Source organism: Marmota marmota, unplaced genomic scaffold (assembly GCF_001458135.2).
Source record: "Marmota marmota marmota unplaced genomic scaffold, marMar, whole genome shotgun sequence".
NCBI lineage: Eukaryota > Metazoa > Chordata > Mammalia > Rodentia > Sciuridae > Marmota > Marmota marmota.
The window spans coordinates 2,437,438-2,459,831 of NW_026000141.1; the positions used below are offsets into that span (position 1 = coordinate 2,437,438).

Consider the following 22,394-nt stretch of genomic DNA (forward strand, 5'->3'; position numbering starts at 1 on the left):
AGTGACGGACAATGGCAACATTTCCAGAAATGTCACCAGTTTCTCATGGCTCTGAAGACAGGAAGACCTTTGCCTCTATGGTACAGCGTTAAGTCTTCTCAGAAGAGAGTTTAATGACCCAAGATGCTGACTAGCCGTTAAGTAAATCCTGAAATAAACATGACCACTCTGGATTCATCTTCCACAGCCATAAGGTGAGAGTTCCCTCCCTTCTCCATGGCTCGAGGGCCTGCTCACTGAGGGCGTGTCCCTGCCTCTGGAGCGTCATCGTACGCATCATATAATGCTCACTTGAGCAGCCTGGATCCCAGCCCCCCACAGTGCTTCATGACCAAGGGGAACAGAAAACATTTCCCCCGTCACATCAATGAGGCTGAATCCTAAAGGCACCAGCGCGAAAGATCTGGCCCAGTGTGGCTCAGACAGGCCACTTCACAGAATGACGGGTGGCACTGCAGTTCAGGCCCACGTGGCACCTGCAAGCAGAGTCTGCAGCCTTCCCCGACCGGCACCAATTAATTTCAAGCCTCCTCTTTGCAAAAGTTGCTGGAAAGAACTACAAACACAGAGATGCTAACAGTGAGCCCACTACACGCGGCCCAGCCTCACCTGGACTGCAGCTACGACTGCCCAGCTCCTGGTGGAGAAGCAGTGGCGTCCCCGTGCACATCGCCCTGTCCACTGCTCAGGGCAATGAAAGGACACGCACACTGCCCACACAAGGCTGTATTGTTACTCAGGATGGCGAGCAATTTTATTTTATTTTACAACAAATAGAATAATGTCCTGGTTGCAAAATGAAATAAATAGTCATGTTAATATAGAACTTCACCACTACCTCTTTTGTTAAAGAATGTTAAAATATTTTCTTGGATGAAAATTTAAAACTTTCCAATTTTTTTTTAAACCCCCATACTACCTAACTCCAAAAAGAAGAAAAAAATGAGCATGTTAATTTGTGTAGGTCATTTAATGGTAGCTTTTATCTTTAAAACATGAGATATCAGATACCCAAATAAAACCTACCTACGACTGTACTTAGCACCCTGTTTTATGCCTTTTTGTCCTCCCTTAGGTTCAAAATAAGTATTTCAAAAATAAAGCTAATACTGGTTTACAGGTAGGACTTGGTCACTCCTGAGAGTACTTCCAAGCAAGTCCAACGCTTAGAGAAAGTCTGTCAACTATACAAAGTGCTATATCCACATTTTTTAAAAATAAATCATCATGACAGACTTTTGAAAACAAGATAAAATATAAAATCTTAATTTTTTACCTATAAAATAAAGAAAAAGTTAAATAGCAATGCTAGAAATAAAACTCAGATCTTCTAATTTCCTTCTCATCTAGAAAGATAATAGCTAAAAAAAAAATAAAAATTTAAAACCCCGGAGTTGCGGCAGGGAGGCCCGGCGGCCTCGCGTCAGAGGTAGTACAGGCGGTTGGAGAGCGAGAGGTTGGGCTCCCGGTGGATGCTCTGGCCCACCAGGAAGGCCAGCTTGTGCGCGTACTGGCAGGGCGCGGGCACACGGATGACACCCTGTGGCGGGGAGAGGAGCCGTCACTGGATGGCGCTCTGGGCTGTGTCCCGGCCTCAGGAGCCTACCCACCCGCCCCACCCCTGCCGCTCACCGGCCAGTTGTAGTAGATGTGGCAGAGCTTGTAGGTCAGCCGCTGGATGTGGTCGGGCTTCAGGCCACTGCTGTCATAGATGACGTTGTAGTGTGTCGGGGACACGCTCCCGCTCCGCACAGCCTGGCTCACGATGAAGAAGTCATACCTGTGTGCAGTAAATGCCGGCAAGGCTGCCGTCTTCGCACGCCACGGCGGAGCTGTGCTGTTCTTCCCCCAGAGGTCCTGCCATCTCACGCTGCCCAAGGGGCCCAGATCCCAGCAGCTCCCCGAGGCCCAAGGACAGGCTTCCATGGGAAGGTGTTCAGAAGGCAACTTCACTTAACGTCTGCCATGACCCTGTGCAGAGGCGTGGAGGGGGCTTGTGGCAGGGGTACTTCCCAAATGCCATCTACCCAGGACCATGCCTCTTACTGTACCCATGGCTATTTAACAAAAATGTAACTAATTTTCATCAGTAAGAGTTTAGAGCACCGATTAAAAGAGAAGTATGTAAAGGACCATAAATAGAACTTGCATAAGACCCAAGTGAGGAATGAAACCAAGGAACACAACATGGGAAATTAACCATAGGGTGTTTTCATGTCTTGCCGTCAATGAAACATCAGTATAGAGATGCTGTCATCTGACCAGGTGGAGACAGAGGAAAGGGTTCTGCAGTTACCTGTGTCCTCCCAAGAGACATAAAACTAGAGATGTTAGAATGTCAGGATCATCTACAGTAGATTCCGTTTGGGGTAGAAGGAAGTCAGAAATGGCAAGTGACTTGCCCAAAAGGGACAGACAGACACCAGGGCAGAGTGAGATCAGCCCGAGTTCCCATCTGTGCAAGCCTGTTCCGATGCCACAAGCCAGTGAGGCCCAGAGTCCACCCAAGGTGCCCGTCACATGTGCTGAATGACACCAGCCGCCATGAGGGTTGGAACCGCACCTGGAGCAGAGCATGGAGCGTGGCATACTCCACGACCCCACCTGGACGTTTCCCTGCCCGTCCAGACAGCCTGTTTGGGCTCTGGCATCAAGCCGTTGGGTTAGAAAATAGGGGGCCATTGGCACAGCCTGCAGGAGCCCACTGGCCAGGTCAGCCTCAGCCCGACTCTGCTGCCTGATGATGTGCCTCTGATAGAGTGCCATCCTCCCGAACTGCCCACAGCACCTGCTCGAGAGCGGCACCCTACCGAACTGCCCAAAGCACCTGCCTGAGAGTGGCATACCCAAACAGCACATTTCAAAGTAAAAACTGTGTCCATTGTCATGTTACAGTGTTAACTAGCTGACTAAATGGAATACGGTCTTTAATATCACCTGTCCAAATTGTTAGTACAGGTTAAAATCAATGTCCCTTATTCAAAACACTTGGGGCTAGGAATGCATCAGATTTGGGGTGCTATAGTCTTTGTCACCTCTCGTTCAGAATCTGGGACACCCAGCAGTAACCTCACGTCCATACAGAAGTGTTCTGTATGCAAACTGCAGTGGGCCTGGCTTTGTCCAGAGCAGGGCTGCCTTTGTTTTTTAAATATTTATTTTTTAGTTATAGTTGGACACAATACCTTTTTATTTATTCATTTTTATGTGGTGCCGAGGATCAAACCCAGGGCCTCTCACATGCTAGGCAAGCACTCTACCACTCAGCCCCAGCCCCGGGGCTGCCTTCTTTACACAGGCTTGCGAACCCTGCCGGGAAAGACAGACCCCTTTCCTCTTCCCTCCCGTAGGGGCTGCCGTGGTGAAGACTCAGCTTATTACTGGGAGCTTTACGGGCTACACCAAAAACCAACAGCGCTCTGGACCCGACAGAGGCCCTGGGCTGGCACTCGGGCCTCACACACAGTGCAGCTGCACAAGCCCCTCTCCTTGTAGCCGTCTCACCTTCAGAAACTACCTTCTTGTCACACATCGAGAGGTTCCTTGTCCTTAAACTGCCTGTGAGTAATGCCACAGATGATACCATGGTCTGGGCGCAAGATGTGCCCTGGAAACCTCACATGAGGCGACGTAGGCGTGCTCAGGGGTGAAGTGACAGGATCACGAGGACTGTGACCTCATCAGGGGTTAAGCCAGTTGAAGGACTAATAATTTGAAAGGACTTCTGCAGGAAGGTGTGGCATGGCATGGTGGAGGAGGTGGTCACTGGGGCATGCCACTGGGGACCGACTCGTCCCTGGCACCTGCTTGCTCTCTGCTTCTCACTGCTTTCCTCCACCATGCTCTTTTGCCATGATGTGCTGCTGCCTCGCCTCGGCCCAGAGCAATGGAGCCCACTGACCGCAGACTGACCACAGACTGACCTCTGAGAACAGATCCAGGATAAACCTCTCCCCCAGGCTGTTGGTGAGCACTGGGTCACAGTGAGAAAAGCTAACAGCTAACATGCACAGCAAGGCTCCCAGAGGCAGCGGGCCAGCAGCTGTGCTCTGAGGCCCAACACTAGGGAATCCCAGCCTCAGTGGACATGTCAGAGCAAGGTACCTGAAAAACAGGTGTCTGTGGGAGGTAGGGTACAGGCCTGAGACAGGACCTGTCCAGTAATGGCTACAAAACCAAGCTCACAGAGGCCGAGCATCGGAGCACTCACCACTCGGGTCGGGTGACCTCTACATCGATGACCGTTCCCGGAAGTGGGTTCTGAAGTCGTCCTCCAGACTGGGCGAAGAACCTGGCATTCACACGCTTCTTGACCACGATCACCGTCAGCCTAGGGCTTCAAAGGGTGGACATGATCACAATCAGTGCATCCCACTTCTAAGGCACTCCTGTGACAGGCTTGTCCCTTTCCCATCATGCCCTGGACAGGGCCAAGGGCCAGGAGTGAAATGCAGGTAGGGCCAGGCAGCGAGTGTGCCTAGGACAGAGCACAGGCAGCCCTGTCAGGCCCAGAGGACACTCTGCAGTGGGTACTTCCTACTGTGTAGAAAAGCTCCTCATTTTGGACACCTGGCAGGCGGCTCCATCAGCAGCCTCAAGTCTAACCCACCACTTTCCAAACTCGTTAGCTCCCAGCATGCTAGGGCTGCAGGGGCGACAGATGTTCCTGGTCATTGTTTCAGGGCCCATCAGTGGGCCGCATTATGCACACAGGCCCAGAAGGCTCTCCCACAGAGCGGAACCACACCACTAGCTGGAGCCCACGGCCTGTCCCTGATCCTCCCATGCAACCCTGGCCTGGCACCTCTGAAAGGCCCCTTTCCTCTGCCCCTGGGCCAGGGGCACTTGTGTGCACACAATCCATGCAGGAGTCGGTGACGAGGACACACAAAGCCTCAGGAGACGACTGTTCCTAGCAGCTCTTGGCCAACACCAGGATGGGCGGTGCCTCTGTTACTGCAGGTGAATGCAGGTCCCAGCTGATGGGCTGCTCAGCAGAGGCTCCAGGAACACCTGACTCAGCACTCCAGTTTCTCCAGTGAGAACCGAGCAGGGAGGAGTCTGCGAGCCCACATGGGAACTGATGTCCAGCCAGACCTGACTGACTTCCTCAGCAGCAGGTCAGCGGGGGACCGAGAAGCACCATCCTTGGCCCACAGAGCTCTGCTGCTGCCAGTCCTGCCCCCATCCCCACGATGGCTCTGCACATGGCACCAGGGCCGACACCAGGGCCCAATGAGACCCACGTGCTGAAGAGCCGTGGCCCATCTCAAGCCCTCAAGCCTGTCCACCCTCAAGATGGGCTTCGAGCAGGGTCTATGGTGACTATTGACAGGACTCTAGAATACCCAAAATAAGCACTTGCCTCAGCAGCTAGCACTGGGTAGGTGACACTGGTCTTGTGACAGCACAAGGAAGGTTCAGCCGACTTGGACGTGACACCAATGCCTTTCTGACTTGTTCTTACATCAGGCACTCCCCCCACATCAGATGACCACGATGCTTCTCCACAGAGGGTCGGACTGATATGTCCACCAATGACAGACATCGTGGTTCCAGAGAATAAGTTAAAAACTCTGACACGCAGACCAAGTTTCTCAGCAGTGAGAAATAATCCCCGACACTATTTTTCTTTTATACACAAAGGTGAAGCTTTTTCCTGGAAGCACTATTTACTATTTTTGTGAGCTCCTAAGTACTGTGTACTCTCCACTGCTCCTTGCGGTGGCCAGGGTGAGCCTCTCCCCTGTCCCGCTCACAGGGTGATGCCGCATCAACCTGACCCTTGTCTTGGACACAGTGCTCTCCCCTGCTGCCTACTACAGCACTGTCCACGGAAACTCCAGGACAGTGTGCAACAATACTCGTCCCACCAGAGGCCTGTGCCCATGAGCCAGGGCACGGGAGCCACAAACTCGCCAGCCAGTGCTGGAAGGCAGCCCTGTGTGGCGGTCACTTACCTTTGCCCAATATGACACAGTTTCAAAGACTAAAGGGTAAATTTGTGACAGCAATGGCGGGCCTGTTGGTGTGCTTACTTGTAGCCTCTACCAACGGACTTGAGGCAATCCAGGAACTGTGGGACCTCGTAGTTGACCAGGGTCTTCAGCTGGCCGTCCCCGACACCATCCCGGTACACGATGATGCGGCTGGGCATGTATTCATTACAGCTGTTCCAGGCCCTCAGAGCCGCTGTGGGCAGCATGGGGCCATCACAAGTGGGCCGGGGACGCAGCCTTTCCCCCACCCTGGGCACACTTCCCAAGACACCAGCCCAGGGCTCGCTCCTGAGTATGCTCCAGGACAGAAGGGAGCGCGCAGGCCTACCTTGCAAGCACACCTTGAGCCCATCTACCAGCTCCTGTCCACGATCTTGAAAGACACATCGTGAGAACCAGCTGTTCAGGGAAAAGTGTGACCAGTAAGGCCCACAGCCTCTAGCTTCCCCTCCCAGCTGCTCTACAGCTACCTGCTCTCAGGGGCATGTGTCATGTCTGCCACCTCCTTTAAGGGGTCTCCTAATGTCTCCTTAAATAAATAAGCAGAAGCGGCAGGAGACCATTAAATCCCTTGTAACTCTCAAAATAAGTTTTCTCCAATTAAAAACCAACCACGTACTTCCCTGTGCTGGAGAGAAAGCAGGAGATAAGCCAGAATCCCACTGCCCTGCTCCTGAGAAGTCACCCTTAGGGGTCTTGCTCTTCTCAAGATGAAGGCTGGCACCCACCCACCAGTGATGCCAACAGCTTCTGCACCTGGCAATCCACTCAGTTCCCAGGAGAACCCTGAAGAGTGGGTCTACAATGCAGGAATACAAGTGGCCAGTGAACTGTTTTCTCTACATTGGAAATCTGAAGTCCCATCTCAGTGGCCAATAAAAATAGCTAACCAGGAAAGTTTGAGACTGGGCCACCTTTACTGAGAAGGACATGCGACCCAGAATGCCTCTGAGCACGGTACTGAGGACAGTGGAGGGCAGGGTGGGCAGGTGCTGCCCTTTCCTTCCACCAGGATGAAGCAGAATGTACTCACAGGCCCGCAGCAGGGCCCAGCTCAGGACTCACCTGTCTTGTCATAGCGTCCATCCCCATGGCGACATGGGGTCTCACTCACCGGGTCATCCCTTCATTGATGCTGGCCACAAATCCTGCAATTGACCTCCGTCCAGCTGTGGTGTCATGGTAACAATCAATGCCAACTATCATTGCCAGCTTCAGCTTTAACATGAATATCGCTGTTTTAGAAACAACTGAACAACGGCACCACAGAAAAAAGATGCGCCTTTCTTAATGCCCACTGAACATCTCGCCCACCACGAGCCCAGCTCACCGGCATGTCCACTCGCCAGAGCTCACCGCCCATCTTGCAGTTCATCTGCAGGGCGATCTTGGTGGCGATGGCCATGACCGTCTGCTGTTTGCCCAGGGTCCGGGCCACCACACACTGGCTTGGGGTGGGACAGTCCGTACACAAGTACTTTTTGATGGCATCATATTTGTCCTTCCGATTACTTGACAACAGACAAACAACCTACAAACAAGGGGATGACCTCGTCACAAGCAGCCAGGAGTGTGAAGGTTAGGACTGGGCTGAGAGCAGACAGCAAGCTCAGGGGCAGACTGTGAGGGCCACCTGCACAAGCTCTGCTGGGCGTCTGTCAGGTAGCTCATTAGTAGGATAGCAACAACATCCAGGCCTGCACATGGCAGCTGGCCCAGGGCAGAGAGCTTGTCAAGCTGTGTGGCCATGGTGGGATGTCCTTAGATGCACTCATGGAGCCAGGCATGCTCCAGGACCAGCCTGGAAGGACTCAGGACAGCGCTAGCTGGCAAGGACTCCCAAGCAGACACAGTCTAGTTACTCCAGTCCATGTAGGACCATGGCTTATGATCCTGAAAGCTTGGGGTCACCTGACCCAGGCAGGAGTCTTCCTAGAAGTCCGTGGACCATCCTGAGGCCAAGGTGAAGCACCACATCTCCATGCACCACCCAAATTCTAGGGCTGCAGGTTTAAGTTTTGGAGCTGAATCCAGCTCATGAACTCACTGTCGTCTCCCCACAGATCCCAGAGCCTTGTTTTTCTATGGTCTCCAAGAAAGTTGCTGTCTACCTGGGCACGTGCACTGTTCCAGGCAACACAGCTGTTATCTGCCTGTGGCATCCAAGGACAAAAAGAAGGGCTGAACCAGGGGCTGATGAGATGGAGCCAACCCTTCCCTGGGCTGAAAGCCATGTGGAATATGTCCTTGTCCCTTGTCAGAGGCCTACCAGGGCTACAAGTGAACATCCAGGGTGCAGGAGGCACTGCGTCCAGCTTCCCAGAGCTGGGCGTTGCCCTCCGATGTTCTCTAGAAATGGCCAGCATGTGGGCTCCTAGAATAGCTCAGCATGGCTTCCCCTCCAACCCTCATTCCTCCCCAAGAGGCCCTCTCCCTCCCGCATAGCACTCACCCCATGCTGCCGTCTGCTGGTGGTAACCTGCACACATGCTCTCTGCAACTTTATGGTACAGTGTAAAAGCAACAGGAATTTACTAAACTGCTATGCATTGGCCATCATAGTTTCAGGTCATGAATCTGACTAGAAAATAGGAGCTGCCAACTGCCAGAGATGAACTGCAACAGGAGCCTCGGGACTTGACAAGGCAGGGACCCAGCCAGACAATAGGCACACTGTCTGCTAAGTGGAGAAGCCTGGATTCAAGGGACCTTCTGAGCAGAGTGCAGAATACCCCTCCCAGGTCTGGAGTGTGGAGTTCCTCAGGGGACCACCACCTCCTGCCTCACCTGCCATCACTTCCCCCAACCCTGAACAGGAGGTTCTGTGGGAATGGGGGATCCAGCCCCCAGCACTCAGACTCAGATACAGCCTGGTGTTTGCAAAGGCCATGCCCTTCATGCCAAACAGGATGATCCACACAATGTCCATCTCCACAGAATTTCTGGGTGCAGAGAACACTGGAACAGAGAAAGCTTGCTGCAAATTTTTAAGTGAAACCTTTGCCAGAAAACATACAGGCAATAAAAGAGCGTGTCTGGGTGTGTGAGCGAGCAAGCCAACCGCAGGCCACCAAGGCAGGGCCATAGCACAAAGAGGGCAACATCCACAGCAAGAGGACCCTCTCTGCAGGAGGGACAGTGTCTGCAGCCCAGTGCCCTGTGGACTACATGTGTCAGGAAGCCTGTGGCCCAAGGCCTTCCAGCCAGGAAGTGGGGGATGATTTTCCTTTCATGGATTTCAGGAGATTCGCTGGGACTCTAGACTGCACTGGAGGGGCGTGGGTGGGACCACGGGGCAGAGCCAGGCGGCTGGCAGCACTGGGTTCTCACAGAGTCCATGCAGGACCGACCACTGTGGGCACTGCCTCCAGTGCTTTCATGTGTGGAGATGCCACCCAGGCACTGCCAGGGTCACGCCAGTGGCCAGGCCAGGGTCCAGCACCAGACCTCACACTCTGACTGCCCCCACTACAGACTGCAACAGGAATAGGAAAGCCAACACTGCTCAAGTCCAAACAAGGGATGCAAGAAGACCACCTGCCATGTCCTCTGCCCCTCCAGAGCTCGCCGGGGCCAAATGCCATGACTGAGGAGCCTCAGACAGCACACTGCTCCACACCTTCTCACATCACTCCCCCCAGGGGCTGGTCATACACAGACACTTGAACCAAGACCAAGGGGACACCTCTCAGAAGTGGGGCCCCAGTGCCCTGGATTTCCTGGTGGCCTGGATGCCGATCTTCACAATCTCTGGGAGCCGCAAGCTGCGCCCTGGGCAGTCCCTGCCCATTTCTGCGTAGCTACACTGCCGCCTGTGTGGAACACCACCACTGACCCACTTTGTCTTTTTCCCAAAATTTTCTAGGATAATCAAAGCCTTCGAGTCAGAACAAGCTTAAGATAGCCTTGTTTCCTCCCCTTCCTCATCCCTGGCAGAGCCTGTGCCAGGTTCCCAGGCACATAGCAGCACCAGATCAGCTGCCATGTGGAGGGAAGGGCATGTTCTGTGGCTCATCTGGGGGCCCAGGGCTGATGCCTGGAGAAGGAGCTCCAAGTTCCAGGACTTGTAGATGTCACTTGAACATGCCCCACCCAGCGCATCCAAGGCCCAGCGGCCACTTACTATCTGGGTATCTGATGTAACCTTTTGCTGCAAGACGCGCAGGTAGGACTCGGTTCTATCGTCCACTTCAATCCTGCAGTGGAAGCACACAGGCCGACATTCAGAAAAGGAAGCAAAGGTCACGCTGCGCATACAACTGTCCTAGAGGCTGCAACTCGCGACACATTTCTGCACAGAATATGAAATAAAATGCCCAGAACTGCCCGTTAGGCAAGAGGCTGCTGCACAGAACCAGGCTGGCAGCATCAGTGCAACCTGTCCTGCCTGAGCATCCCCGGGAGCCCTGGGGACTCTTCAGCATAACCAGTTGGGAGCTCTGAGCCCCACCCCTCCGGGAACGATGCCTCACTTTCTTGCGAAGAAGTGACGTGATTGCTTACATGATTGCCTTTTTCATCTGTATGCCCATGGCTGGTGTCACCTTGAAAAGATTTTGGATCAGCGAGTTGGCAGCTTCGTAGTTCCTGCGCGTGTAGACGAGCAGCCAGTTATCCAGTGGCTTGACGCTGATCAGCGGTGCGCCCCTTGTTTCTTTTGACCAGTCTGCAAACTGTGGATTGTAGTCAAACTAGAAAAAAGTTCAGAGATGCTGTGAGCCTGCTGTGTACTCCCGAGGACACAGCCAGAAAGTCCTCATGATTCTGCCACAGCTATTGTGACCCTTAGGCCACTATGCTTGAGCTGCAGCCAGCAGCAGAGGAAACACCCGAGGGGGAAACACTCAAATGTGCCCGGAAGACAGTGGCACCTGTTTCAAGTGCACCCATGCCGCTTCACTAGCTCCCGCAGGCACTGCCCAGGTGCCTCAGGTGAACTTGCCTTCTTCTCTGCCAAAGTCTTTCAAGGACAGGTGTTCTTACGAAAAACGAAAAATAAAACTTGAAAGTCAAACTACTTGACTGAGTGTCTGATGTTGAAACCAAGCTATAACCCAGCTGCTAGCTGGGCAGAGGCGGCAGTGGCCCTATGGTGGCCCTCAGGGACAATGCCCAGTTCCTTCCACTGCTTGGCCTGCTCCCCAAGGGTCCCCATGGAGGGACACATCTTTTTGTGATCTCTACAAAGGACATCAGAAATGACTGCATCACACTATTCCATTATCTGACAATGCTGCTCCCAGCTGTGACAGTGGAAGGGCAGAGTTGGCTAGAAGATGATTTAAAGTATTGGGAATTTGCAACATTATGATTACATAAAAGATCTTCCAGAATACGTGCTTTCCCCTTTCTGAATGTGAGAGGTACAACAGCACACACATCTACAAACTGTCCACACAGAACATCAATTAGATCTGTAGTTTTCCATGTAAAAAGTTGCTTCAGGGACACACGACGTGCGAGTCAGATAACACTGCTCTGCTGCGCCTTATCTCAGTAATTGGGGTCACTTGAGAAAACAGCCAAGTCCCCTTTAGGCCAGGTCCCAGGGCTGCCGAGTGCTCTGGTGTGTGTAGGTCATGACGATGTGGCAGCTGGTGACAACTCACCAGAGGGCCAGTTTGGTGCTCAGGCTATGCCCACTAGCTTCACCCTAGTCTGGCCTATGTCTCACTTGATCCACTGCCTTAAAAACTGTCTTACTGTTTTTCCACCTTGGTGAATCTTTTCAGCTTGCAAAATTCGTCCTGAGAAAGACAGTAAGTTGGAGTCGAAGCTCAACCCCCAGTCTCGAAGCTCCCTCTGCACGTTGTCATCTCTGCAAATGGAAAACAAGCTCGTGCTGAGCCCCAGTGGACACGTGTGCAGAGTGCACTCAGGGCTGCCTCAGCTGAGGTTGCGCAGGGCAAGCTCCCCATTCCTCCCCTTCTCTCCAGGACACCTTCAATTTAGAACCCTGAGACCCAAACTCCTGCTGCTCAGAGCAAGTCTTACGTAGGGCAGAGATCTGCCCCAACGCCCCCTCCTCTAGCCAGCCCCTTCTCCCAATAGGACTGAAGTGAAGCTTTATTCAAAGTGTTTGGCTCACTGAGGAGCAAAATACAGGCTTTGCAACAAGGCCGCACAGGAGCCCAGACCCTGTGGACACGCAGCGGCCGCGCCAGGCACCTACTTGTGAATGTAGTCAATGAGGCGGCCCACCTCCCGCTGCCGCTGCTCAGGAGTCAGCCGTGTGTGCACTGCCAGGTCCTTCATCACATTGAAGTCATTCCGCATCTTGTCAGTGAGACCTGCACACAAAGCACAGAGGGGTGAACTTCCTGTACCGAGCTCTGCAGCAAGGCAGGTTTGGGAAGGGGGTGCCCAGGAGGGGAAGCCACCCCCACAGGGTTGCTAGGAGGGCTGCAGGTGAAGGAGCCTGGGGAGTGGCTGTACTCTGGGACAGTGGCCCAGGAGTTGGGCAGCCTACCTGTGAGGTAGCAGAGCTCAGGGATGAGCATGGCAGGGCCAGGCAACGTGCCCCCGGGACCCCTTCTCCTTTTGGGCTGGCTGACCAGGACTGGCTGCTTCAGGTCGGTGATCTCTTGGTTATACTGCTGCTCAGGACAGGAAGAGGGGAGGTGATCACCAGGGACAGGTCACCTGGAGACAGAGGTGTGACTCTGGCTCTTAATTAAGGGTAAGGGCAAGTGCAAGAGCAAGGCCAAGTGGCAGGGTGGTTTTCAAGCACAGCATGAACATGCACTTCTAACTCTACTGGGACTAATCACCTCTCCTCTCCCCACAAACGAGGCCAGCCAGGAGAGCAGTTTCAAGCTCAGCAGAGTGGACAAATGGCCCGTGGTTGAGAGGGACACCCTGGTGGGATCTCCAGGAGTGCAGGCGAGGAGCCCTCAGCACACGGGGGCTTTGAAGGCTTCAGTTGGGGAGTCGATCCCTGCCTCCAACTTGGGAAGGGGGGACAAAAGTACAGATGCTCACAACACCTAGACACAATGTCAGCATACATGGGCTTGGGCCCAGTTCCACCATCCCAGACCCTCCAAAGACCACTTGAATTCTCACTTCAGCTCCTTCCCTGTGTCATCCAGACTCTCCTTCCTGTCATTTCCTGGAGCCCCCACATCTTTAACATCCCACTTAATTTATAATCACTTTTTAAAAACTCACACGATCCCACTGAACAGAGAGGGAGGAACATGGCATAGCCATGACTGACTTCGAGAGCCCAGACACCTACCTGGGCCTCATTCCAGTCTGAATGAAGGGACCAGGTTCCAGCCTGGCCCTGCCATCCAGGTCAAGAGTTACCTGCCAGCTCCTACTATACTTCCCCTATACCTGAAGCACAGCACTCATTTCTGTTTCAGGTTCCTGGCCCTGATGACTACCCCGAAAACACCCCTCTTCTGCTCCAATGTCTTCTAGATTTCACCTTTCTCCCCAAGACCACTCACCACTGCACCTGCATGTCCACCAAAAGTCCCAAGGACCTATCAAACACCCACCCCCAGCCTCGCCCATCAGTTGTGTCTGCCACAGTTAACCAGGTACACCACCCCTGGGCCACCCTCATCCCAAGGCACCAGAAGCTGAATCCAGGTCAGCACCAGGGCCGAGGAGGCAGAGCACAGCAAAGGGAGTCTGGCAGAGCCTGTGGTCGTCAGGAGGGTTGGAACCAGTCCTGAGGACCACACAGCAGGAAGGGCAGCCTCGCTGCCTTAGAAGGGCAATATCAGAGTGAAAACATGTCACAGCAGGAGAGCCTGGGAGCAAAGGCAGTAGCAGGCCTGAAACCAGGGAAGGGGGGACGAGGTGGTGGCACCGCAGTAACCAGCACAGCAGCCCTCTGCAGTCTTCCACAGCACTGGGTGTGACCAGGAAGTCCCTGCTGGGGTGCCATCCCTGCATGCATAGAGGGGCTGGGCACACCTCATGCAGTGTCTGAGACATCCAGACACTTAGAACAAGGAGGCAGCTGAGTAAAGACATACCTGGGCTGAAACTACCCACGCCCTGAAGCCCGAGAATAAGGCTGGAAGTCACCCAGGGTGCTGGGCAGAGCAGCAGCAGTGGTGACGTGCAGAGAACCACCTGCAGGTGGCTTGTCTCCCCTGGCCTCACTTCATATTGACACCCAATTTCCAGCTGCTCTCGTCTATTTGCTGATGACAAGCACTGACCTCTCCCATCCCCAACAGTGACCACTAAAAGGCACAGCTCAGTCCCCACAGCCACTTCTGACTACAGGGATTTAAACAGGTATAGCTGGAGTCCCTGGGAGTGTGGAGGTTGGGGACAGCAGCAGGAGAAGCTGTGATGACCCCTGTCCCTCCCAGGCCCCTGAGCAATAGTCCCAGCAGGCAGCTGAGGACCACCCAAGGCTGCTGGTGGTGCACCTTCCATGGAGGACACACATGGCAAGAGCTCATGTGCCCAGACTCTCAGGAACAGAAAACACTCCAATGAAGGTACAAAAATAAAATATGTTTCAGACAGGTTTTAAAGACAGGTTTGAAGGAATGAACTGACAGTACTCGAGAGATAACTTCCTTTACTGGTAATACGGTGGTCAAAGCAGGTAGTCTTCTGCAGGTCAGAGCATGTCTGCTGCCCTCCAGCACTCCCGTGTGGACACTCTTCTCTGCCCACCAGCAGTCTCTTCTGCTACCTTCTGACCCTGCTGGTGTGGTGATGACCATGCCCCTCCTTCACAAGGCTGGGTCAGGAGACTGCCCAGAAACCCAAAAAGCCCATTTGAACCTTACACATGTGAATCCAAAGCTAGAGTTCCCCACAGGCTACTAGCACAGCGAGTGCCAAGGTGGACCAGCTGTGACCCTGGGCCCCAGATGAAGTTGGCTGAAATGCTGCCTACAGCACAAAGGATCCAAGTGAGCTGTTACTCAGCACATTTACCACCTGTCTGTCTCCCTATGCCAAGTTCAACTTTGGTCTTTCCTTCTGCTAGAGAAGGGAAGCTGGGAGGTGCTTCTCATCGTGGCACCATACTGCCCAGTGGAGTGTGTGTGGTGTGCATGTTCATGGGGGAGCTAGGTGACAGGCCTGCAGGGCTGGCCTCGTACCTTCCGGTAGTACTCCAGGAAGCTGACCTCCGAGCCATCTGCCTTCTTGAAGGTGCTCTTTGGATTCTGGTCCCAGTCGATATCATCTACCCTGTATGTCTTGTTATTATACCTGTGGGCCAAGCACCAGAGGACAAGCATTCGGCAGAAACACAGGGAAGATGACAAAGCAGGACCAGGCAGCCTACTTCTCTGGCATCACCAGTATCCTGGTCATGTTCCCCAGACACTGACCCCAGAAGGGTGACAAGTGGCCCCTTTCTCCCACATACCCCCCTCCACCTCACGCATCACAGAACTAGAAAGCCACATGCCCTGAAGGCTTGCACGAAGGAGGTTCTGCACTTAAAGGGCAGGCTTACTTGGTCAGAACAATCAGCCCTATCAGCTCCTTGGAAACTTGTTCCTGAAACTTGTGCTCCTCTGTCTGGTGGTACAGGTTGAACATGAAGTCCAGCACCGTCTCACTGCGCAGCACTTTGTGGCTGACATCGGTACACAGCATAATGTTGTTCTCGTACTGAAGGATGGAAGTGGTGAAGCCAGGCCAGATCACCAACCTGTTGAGGACAGCGCTGGTCACGGGGGCCCAGACACCAGTGCAAACTACTTCAAGTTGGGTCTCTCGGCTCCAAAGAGACCTTTCAAGGCTTCAATAGCCTCATATGATAGTAATGATCATTTAGAGGTTCCCTTTTAAACAAACACATGAACTTGATTGGGCTCTCCTTTACACTGATCCACCCCTGCTGCAAGTGCCTGCATCACAACAAACCCAAACCACCTGGGCCATAGCTGTGACAGCACAGTGACTTCTGCCTGGGGACCTCATCACCAGAGGGCAAAGCTCAAACTGAGTGCTGGATAGATGCTTATGCATCTCTGGCAACATCAATGTTATTATGTTGCTTTTGTCCTTGAATCCAAGTATTGCAGGGTGACTTCTTAGGCAAACCAAGTTACATGTTCCCCTATGTGACATGCACCATTAGAGATACTGTCACATCAGACCACCACTCTCAAAGTCTGTGCAGAGAGAAACGTAGGATTTCCCATTTCATACAAACCTATGATTTGGAATATCAATAGGGTCACTTGGGTTATAATAGTTCCGTCCAATTTGTTGCAAATTCATGATTTTCAAGAGCCTGGGAAGTAGAAAGTGAGTAGTTATAAAAGTGAGGGTGGAAAGCATCCAGTCCTGCCTATGGGACAGCAGGCTGCTCTGGGCAGGACTGGTCCTCATGTGCCTGGGACCCAGCAATGAGTTCCAAATGTTTCAGAGTTTGGGAAAAGAGATCCCAAGACACACGAATTACATGAAATTCTGATTTGCATGTCTATCAGTTAGGTTCTCCTGGAAGCCAGCCCTGGTGTTCGCTTGCTGCCTGAGGCTCCTTAGGCCCAGCAGCTGAGGCTGGGAAGGCAGGGTGCTGACCAGGCAGCCCTCTGCAGAGCCACCCTGCCAGCCTTGATTGGAAATCTATAGATGTACCAATCACATTAATTCAAAATAAGGGACAATTTTCTATGAGCAATTTTAAAAGGTAAATTACAAATCCAAGTATCATAGCCCATTATTCAGCCTTCAGATTCTTTTCACCCAGAAAATAAACTCTCTGCCAGCATGTCTTTATTTTAGCTTTGGAAGATATGGTATGCACACTGACGACCAGTACGAGCCAGCTGCTGTCATCTCTCGCCATAGGAAGGTGTGGAGAGGTCTCACCCACCCCTCCCAACCAGAGCCCCCCAGGGAAGGGTGACCCTGGCCCAGCACAGGCAGGGTTTTGAGGACCCGACATCAACACAAACAGGGAAATTAAAGTTAAGGGCTGGCTTGAAGCAAACTGCATGCTGATAAACCACACCTGAACCCATCCAGCCCCGGTTTCAATCCCAGGAATATTGCCATGAAGTCACACAGGGCATAAAGTCAGGTTGTGGATCAAAACCTAGAACTTGGAGGCCTTTACATAGTTTTTTATATATATATATAAAATCTTCGAATGTTCTAATCATTCACCTATTTTCTCAAAAACGAAAAAGTTCTTAAAACACATTATTCTAAAAATTACCCTAAGTGGCATATTTGTTGCTCAATCTGTTTTCCTAGGTTATCATTCCCACCTGGGATGATAAGACATGACAGTTAAAATCATGGCAATCCAGAGACACTGGCTCACCCAACATGGCAAAGCCCAGGTAACAGGTGCACATGTATTCCCTATACACTTCTTCCAGCTTTTCTGTGTTTTAAATCCTTAATAAAATACTCAAAAGAGTTTAACCACACTCACCTCCTGAATATGATGTTATAAAACTGCAGACAGGTTGGCGATGTGGGTGGGAGCTCATTGGTCAGCGTGATGGTGATCCGGACATGCTCTCCATTCCGGGTTTGGCTGAACACTTCTGTGACCTGCAGCCAACGGGGTGGGAGACCAGCTTCCAATTCTTATGGAAACCAAGCCCAGTACACAGTGCCTCTTTAATAAGGCAACCCTAAAGTCATCATTGAAGGACGGATGGACTGCAGTACTGGGGACATAACCCATGGCCTCACGTGCATTCCAGGCAAACGCATTACCACTGAACTACACCCATCCCCAGGCCTAAGAAGTACATTTTTTAATGGCACTTTTAGAAAAGGGTAGGAGGAAGAGTGAGCGAGCCCCCATCACAATTTACTGTAGTCCTTCAGTTTCCTGGTGGACTTGACAAAGGCACGTGATGCCAGTGTGGCCTCTGGGGTAGCCACAGGCCAATGGACAGGAGACCCCCAGGGCCTCTTCCAAAGTCCCCATCACCCTCTCCCCACCCAGACATGTGAAATAACCTTGTGCTGTAGTCTTTTAGGTAAAAATAATATTGTTCCATCAAAAGCATGACACCTTCCAATGAGATCTTCATGCTGGAAGAGGAGCGCAGAGCGGAGCCTCCTGGCCTCCATCAGCGGGTTGTAGTCGATGTGGTACTGGTAGAGTGCCCACTGGGGACGGGAGGTCAGCCGGAAGTGGTTGGTGCTCAGCCTCACTATGATGCCTGAAGATCCTGCAGAGTCGGCCACACTTGGTTAGCACAAGTCCAGAGTGTCCTTCCTGGAATCTTGCCTTCTGAGAACAGAGCTCAGAGCAGCAGTCAGCATCCGGTTCCCAGAGCCCGGACTTGGGCACCACTATCCTACATGTTCAGGGACTTCTAGAGAAGTCCAGTGTTTGGGAACAAACCCTCCCTGGACCAAGGGATTCACATCAAAAATCAGCTGTCTCTAAGGCAAATGGTGTTGAAGGGTCCCATGTACTACCTAATACAGTAACACGGTGTGCAGTCCCGGACACCCCAGCCATTCCATCAACGCTGAGGGCTTCATACAAACAGTAAGACAATACGCTTCCATTCCCTGCCTTGTGCTGGAAGTGACCTCCTGAAATGGTCTGCCAACTCTGTCCTGGACTCCTTGACATGCATGGTCTAGGTTCTTTGAGTCTGAACATGACCTTCTGAAATGTTCTGCCCACTCACCTGTTTTGGACTCCTTGACATGGTCGAGGTTCTGTCTGGTGTTCACACCGAGGTCATGAAAGTCCCTGCGCCGCCCTCCTCTCTCGGCCAACGACAGCTCCTGAAACCCAGCTGAAATCTGGAGCTCTTGAAAGAAAAGAGGGAAGATGGAGCACATGGGCAATGCCAGGCTGAAAGAGAATGGCAGTGTTATGCCCTCCTGCGGAGGGCTGCTCCCCATGGCACATCTCCATGGCACCCCTCTGCGGGGAGACCCCTGGCCAGGCTTCTACTATCTGGAGTTTTAAAGACCTCCACCCTGGTATCTCCTGACATCTGTCATGCCACGTGGAGCTGCAGCAACGGGGGGCTGACCAGGTTCACACCCAGAACCCATAATGGAAGACCCAAGCCTAACACACGACGTGGAACCTCCTCACCATCAGACATGTAACTGCTTTTAGTTCTCTACTCAAGTTAGCCCAGCTTTTGATGCGATTACTAATGATGCCAAGAAACGGTCTAAAATGGCTTATTTAGGCACAATAAGCAAACTGATGAGTGATTTGAAATTTAATCACTTTGTAATCACTACTATAGGCCTTGGCAAGTCTACAGTCTTTGTTTTCAAGCAGAAAAGAAATTTGGTGCCCCCAGCACCTGTGGGCTATGCAGAGACCTGCTGGGCCCTGTAAGAGCTGCCCAGGGCCAGCACTGCACACCCCATGGCTGCTCCAGGTCCCTCCCACTCTCCTCCACCTGGTGGCTTGGCTGTGGCTCCTGCTGCTCCTCTCTGCCGTCCTCGGCCGACCAAGTCCCCTTCTGCTGGTGGCTGCTGAGGTCTCTGCTGAATGTACCCTGGCTGCTGACTCTGCTGATGCACAAAGAAGAGCCACTCTCAGGTCAAGAGCCCAGGTACCAGCGAGACCAGATTAACCCAGTCCCAGCCACTCAAACACCACCTCCCAGATTCCCGAGTGTTCCGTTTTAAAAAAGAAATGCCTTTGAGGCAAGAGTCACAAATGATGTCAAGAGCCAGTTTGTCAGACAGGTGCTCAGTTCTCAGCTTCTTCCCAGAACAAAGCTGTTTTGGATATTTATTTATTGGTGCTGGAGATCAGACCTGGGGCCTCCCAGCTACTAGGCAAGGGCTCTACCATTGAGCTACATGGGAGCCCAAGGTGGTCAATGGTCTCTAAGACCCTTATGAGGCAGAAAAAAACAGTGCTCACCGCGGCTGCCCCTACATGCTGTGCCGTCTCCTGACCGCGGGCCCTTCCCCGGGCTCTGGCTCTGGCTCGCCCAGTCATCTTTTCTAGAGAGGAAATAATTGTGAAGACAATGTCATGCATAATCACGTCTGGCCATTTCTACAAGGTTACCTTTAAACATTAAGATCCTAAGATAAGCTCCTCGATTATCACACATGCTGGACTTTTCTCAGCAGTTTCTCAGGGAAACACCCATTCCTACATCCCACAAGCTGGCCTGGCCACTGCCCCAGCTGGTAGGGCCAAGTGGAAAACATTTCAACACAAGGTTTAGTTTCCAAGAGAATCAGTATGGACTGATGCAGGAGGGGCAAAGTGTCCCGAGAATTCAGTGATGGCAACAGGCTCTCCACCTGGGTACTGCACACCCTGGTATAATCTGTCACAAAACTGGCATGTTTCCAGCAAGCCCCTGGGCTCTTCCTTCTGCACACTTGCTGCATCTGCTTGGCTCCTGCCCCCCAACTTCTCCCTCCTCCTCAACTGCATCTCATTCCTGAAAGGACATCAGCACCCTTTGCCTCTGAAGAGAAATGATGGGTCTGTATTTCTAAACTGTTCCTACAGCTGCATTCAGAAGAGTCCACCATGAGAAGGCTTCAGATTCATCACCTCTCACCTGCCACGGAGAAGGCAATAGCTCCTGAGCTCCAGTGCCCAAACCAGCTGCTGCCTGTTGCAGACAGGTGACTGTGAGCAAGCCACACACTCTAAAACATCAGTTCCCACTCGGGTTACACAAGGCAACCTTCAGAGGCCAGCACGTTGCATCTCGTACAAAATCTCACCCTAAACGCTGCATTCACAACACGCCCAGGAGAAGGGCTGCCCAAGCACTCTCAACTCACCTGCTGCTGAGACTCAGCAAGAGCCCCTCCCCCGGCAGCCACAGTCAAGCCCCTGAATCCCCTACACCATGGCTCACCACACCTTTTCTAAACTAGAAGAGTCTGGCTCATTCTCTTCTAAGGACCACATCAGCGGTATTATTCCCCCACGTTCCTCAAGGCTGTCCACCAGCTGCAGCAGCCACTACACCACATGGTACCTAGCCTTCTGGTTCAGACCAGACCTGAGGCCTCCTAGCTACGAGGCAAGGGCTCTGCCTCACACGTGACAGCCACACAGGGGGCTCACCACAATTTGGTCCTTCTCACCTAGTCCAGTGCAATAATCATGCAAATATCTTTTTAAAAACCCAAAATCAAACTAGCAATAAGCTGAACTGCCCTCTCAATAGGGAATACTCTTAAGTAACAGAGCAGTTCTCAAAGTGGTCTCTGGCTGGCTGTGTCTGCAACTTGCTGGAAACATGGTCGTGTGTATGGGGGATGGGGGAGTCCCCTTCATCCAGCCCAAGCTGGACCTGTTTGCAGCAGTCCTCTGGATGGTTCTCATGACCCCAGGTTGAGCAGCACTGCAGAGTACTGTTCACCTAAACAAGTGCACCTTGTCCAGCTTACCCAGGGAACTTCACTTTTCAGCTTGGTCTCCTTTCACTTACAAAAATATCCCAATCTGGATGTTGGTGTAGGCACACCTAACGAGAGAAATTAAGTTTGTGCTTCCAACAACTACACTAGCTAGAGAGCATTTACGTCAAAATGATTTATCAACTTTAACTTCAAAACAAGAGGCAACTAGCAAAAACCGCTGTAATGTATTTAAAAGTGGCTAAGATGGCAAATTTGTTACTATTTTGCCACAATAAAAAAAGAAGAAAAACATTGTAGGTAGTTTTGGACCACACTTCCAGTGGAATCAGAAAGCACAGCAAATCCTTGTCCTATCACACAGCCTCCAGCTTTCTCCCCCTATACCCGGCCCTGAGCTCACTGGCCCCCCTAGGAAGGCCCAGCCCAAACCATAGGGAAGCCTCCTGCCTCCCAGACTGCTCTAAGGTCACCCCAGCAGGGTCCCTTTTATGCCAATACTTCCCTACTTTCCAGCTCCCGACTCCCAGCCCCCTAGGAAGGCAAAGCCTTTTCTTGCACCCACTCCTTTACCTCCCTAGCCTAAAAAGGGGTCTGGACCATGCAACTGTGTTGGATAACCCAGTATGGAAGCACCCTAACTCCCCCAGTCATGGTCAACGGCCTGACTCAGGTTGGTCAACCACCTCAGGACGGCAACGAAACAAAGGACAGGTTTAGTGACCCGTGGGCAGATGCAGGAACAGGTAGAGAGTGGGGTGGGGATACTGGTGCCATAGGGGTGGGACAAGGTAGAGGTGGGAGTGCAGGTACCCATGGGGGTGCGGACTCAGGTGGTATTACTGGTGCAGGCACGGGTAGGCGCACAGGGAGAGATGGGGTGCAGGTACAGGTTGGGAACACAGGGAAAGGCAGGGTGCAGGCATGAGTGGGTGCAGGCACGGGTGGGCGCACAGGGGGAGGCGGGGTGCAGGCACAGGTGGGCACATAGGAAGAGGTGGGGTGCAGGCACGGGCGGGCGCACAGGGAGAGGCGGGGTGCAGGTACAGGTGGGGGTGCAGGCACGGGTGAGCACACAGGGAGAGGAGACCCGTGGAGACC

The 22,394-nt window shown here is 52.5% G+C and overlaps 1 protein-coding gene across 2 annotated transcripts; it reads right to left on the bottom strand.

Moving 5' to 3' along the window:
- Positions 1 to 535: 535 nt before the first annotated feature.
- Positions 536 to 20,452, bottom strand: Piwil1 (piwi like RNA-mediated gene silencing 1). 2 transcript variants are annotated; one of them, XM_048785905.1, is made up of 20 exons: positions 19,822 to 20,452; positions 19,349 to 19,463; positions 18,611 to 18,736; positions 17,925 to 18,139; positions 17,386 to 17,507; positions 16,153 to 16,233; positions 15,448 to 15,645; positions 15,086 to 15,197; positions 12,469 to 12,595; positions 12,172 to 12,289; positions 11,703 to 11,817; positions 10,503 to 10,690; positions 10,123 to 10,195; positions 7,330 to 7,530; positions 7,114 to 7,217; positions 6,328 to 6,398; positions 6,039 to 6,192; positions 4,211 to 4,336; positions 1,633 to 1,780; positions 536 to 1,540 (listed from the first exon to the last, which is right to left on the bottom strand). In XM_048785905.1, exons 1-20 carry the CDS (start codon positions 19,939 to 19,941, stop codon positions 1,424 to 1,426), a joined length of 2,631 nt encoding a protein of 876 aa, XP_048641862.1. In that variant the 5' UTR covers positions 19,942 to 20,452; the 3' UTR covers positions 536 to 1,423. The 2 variants fall into 2 exon arrangements, with proteins under 2 accessions (XP_048641862.1, XP_015361125.2); XM_015505639.2 differs by having other exon boundaries at positions 19,349 to 19,460; positions 19,822 to 20,451.
- Between the last annotated feature and the right edge of the window lie 1,942 nt (positions 20,453 to 22,394).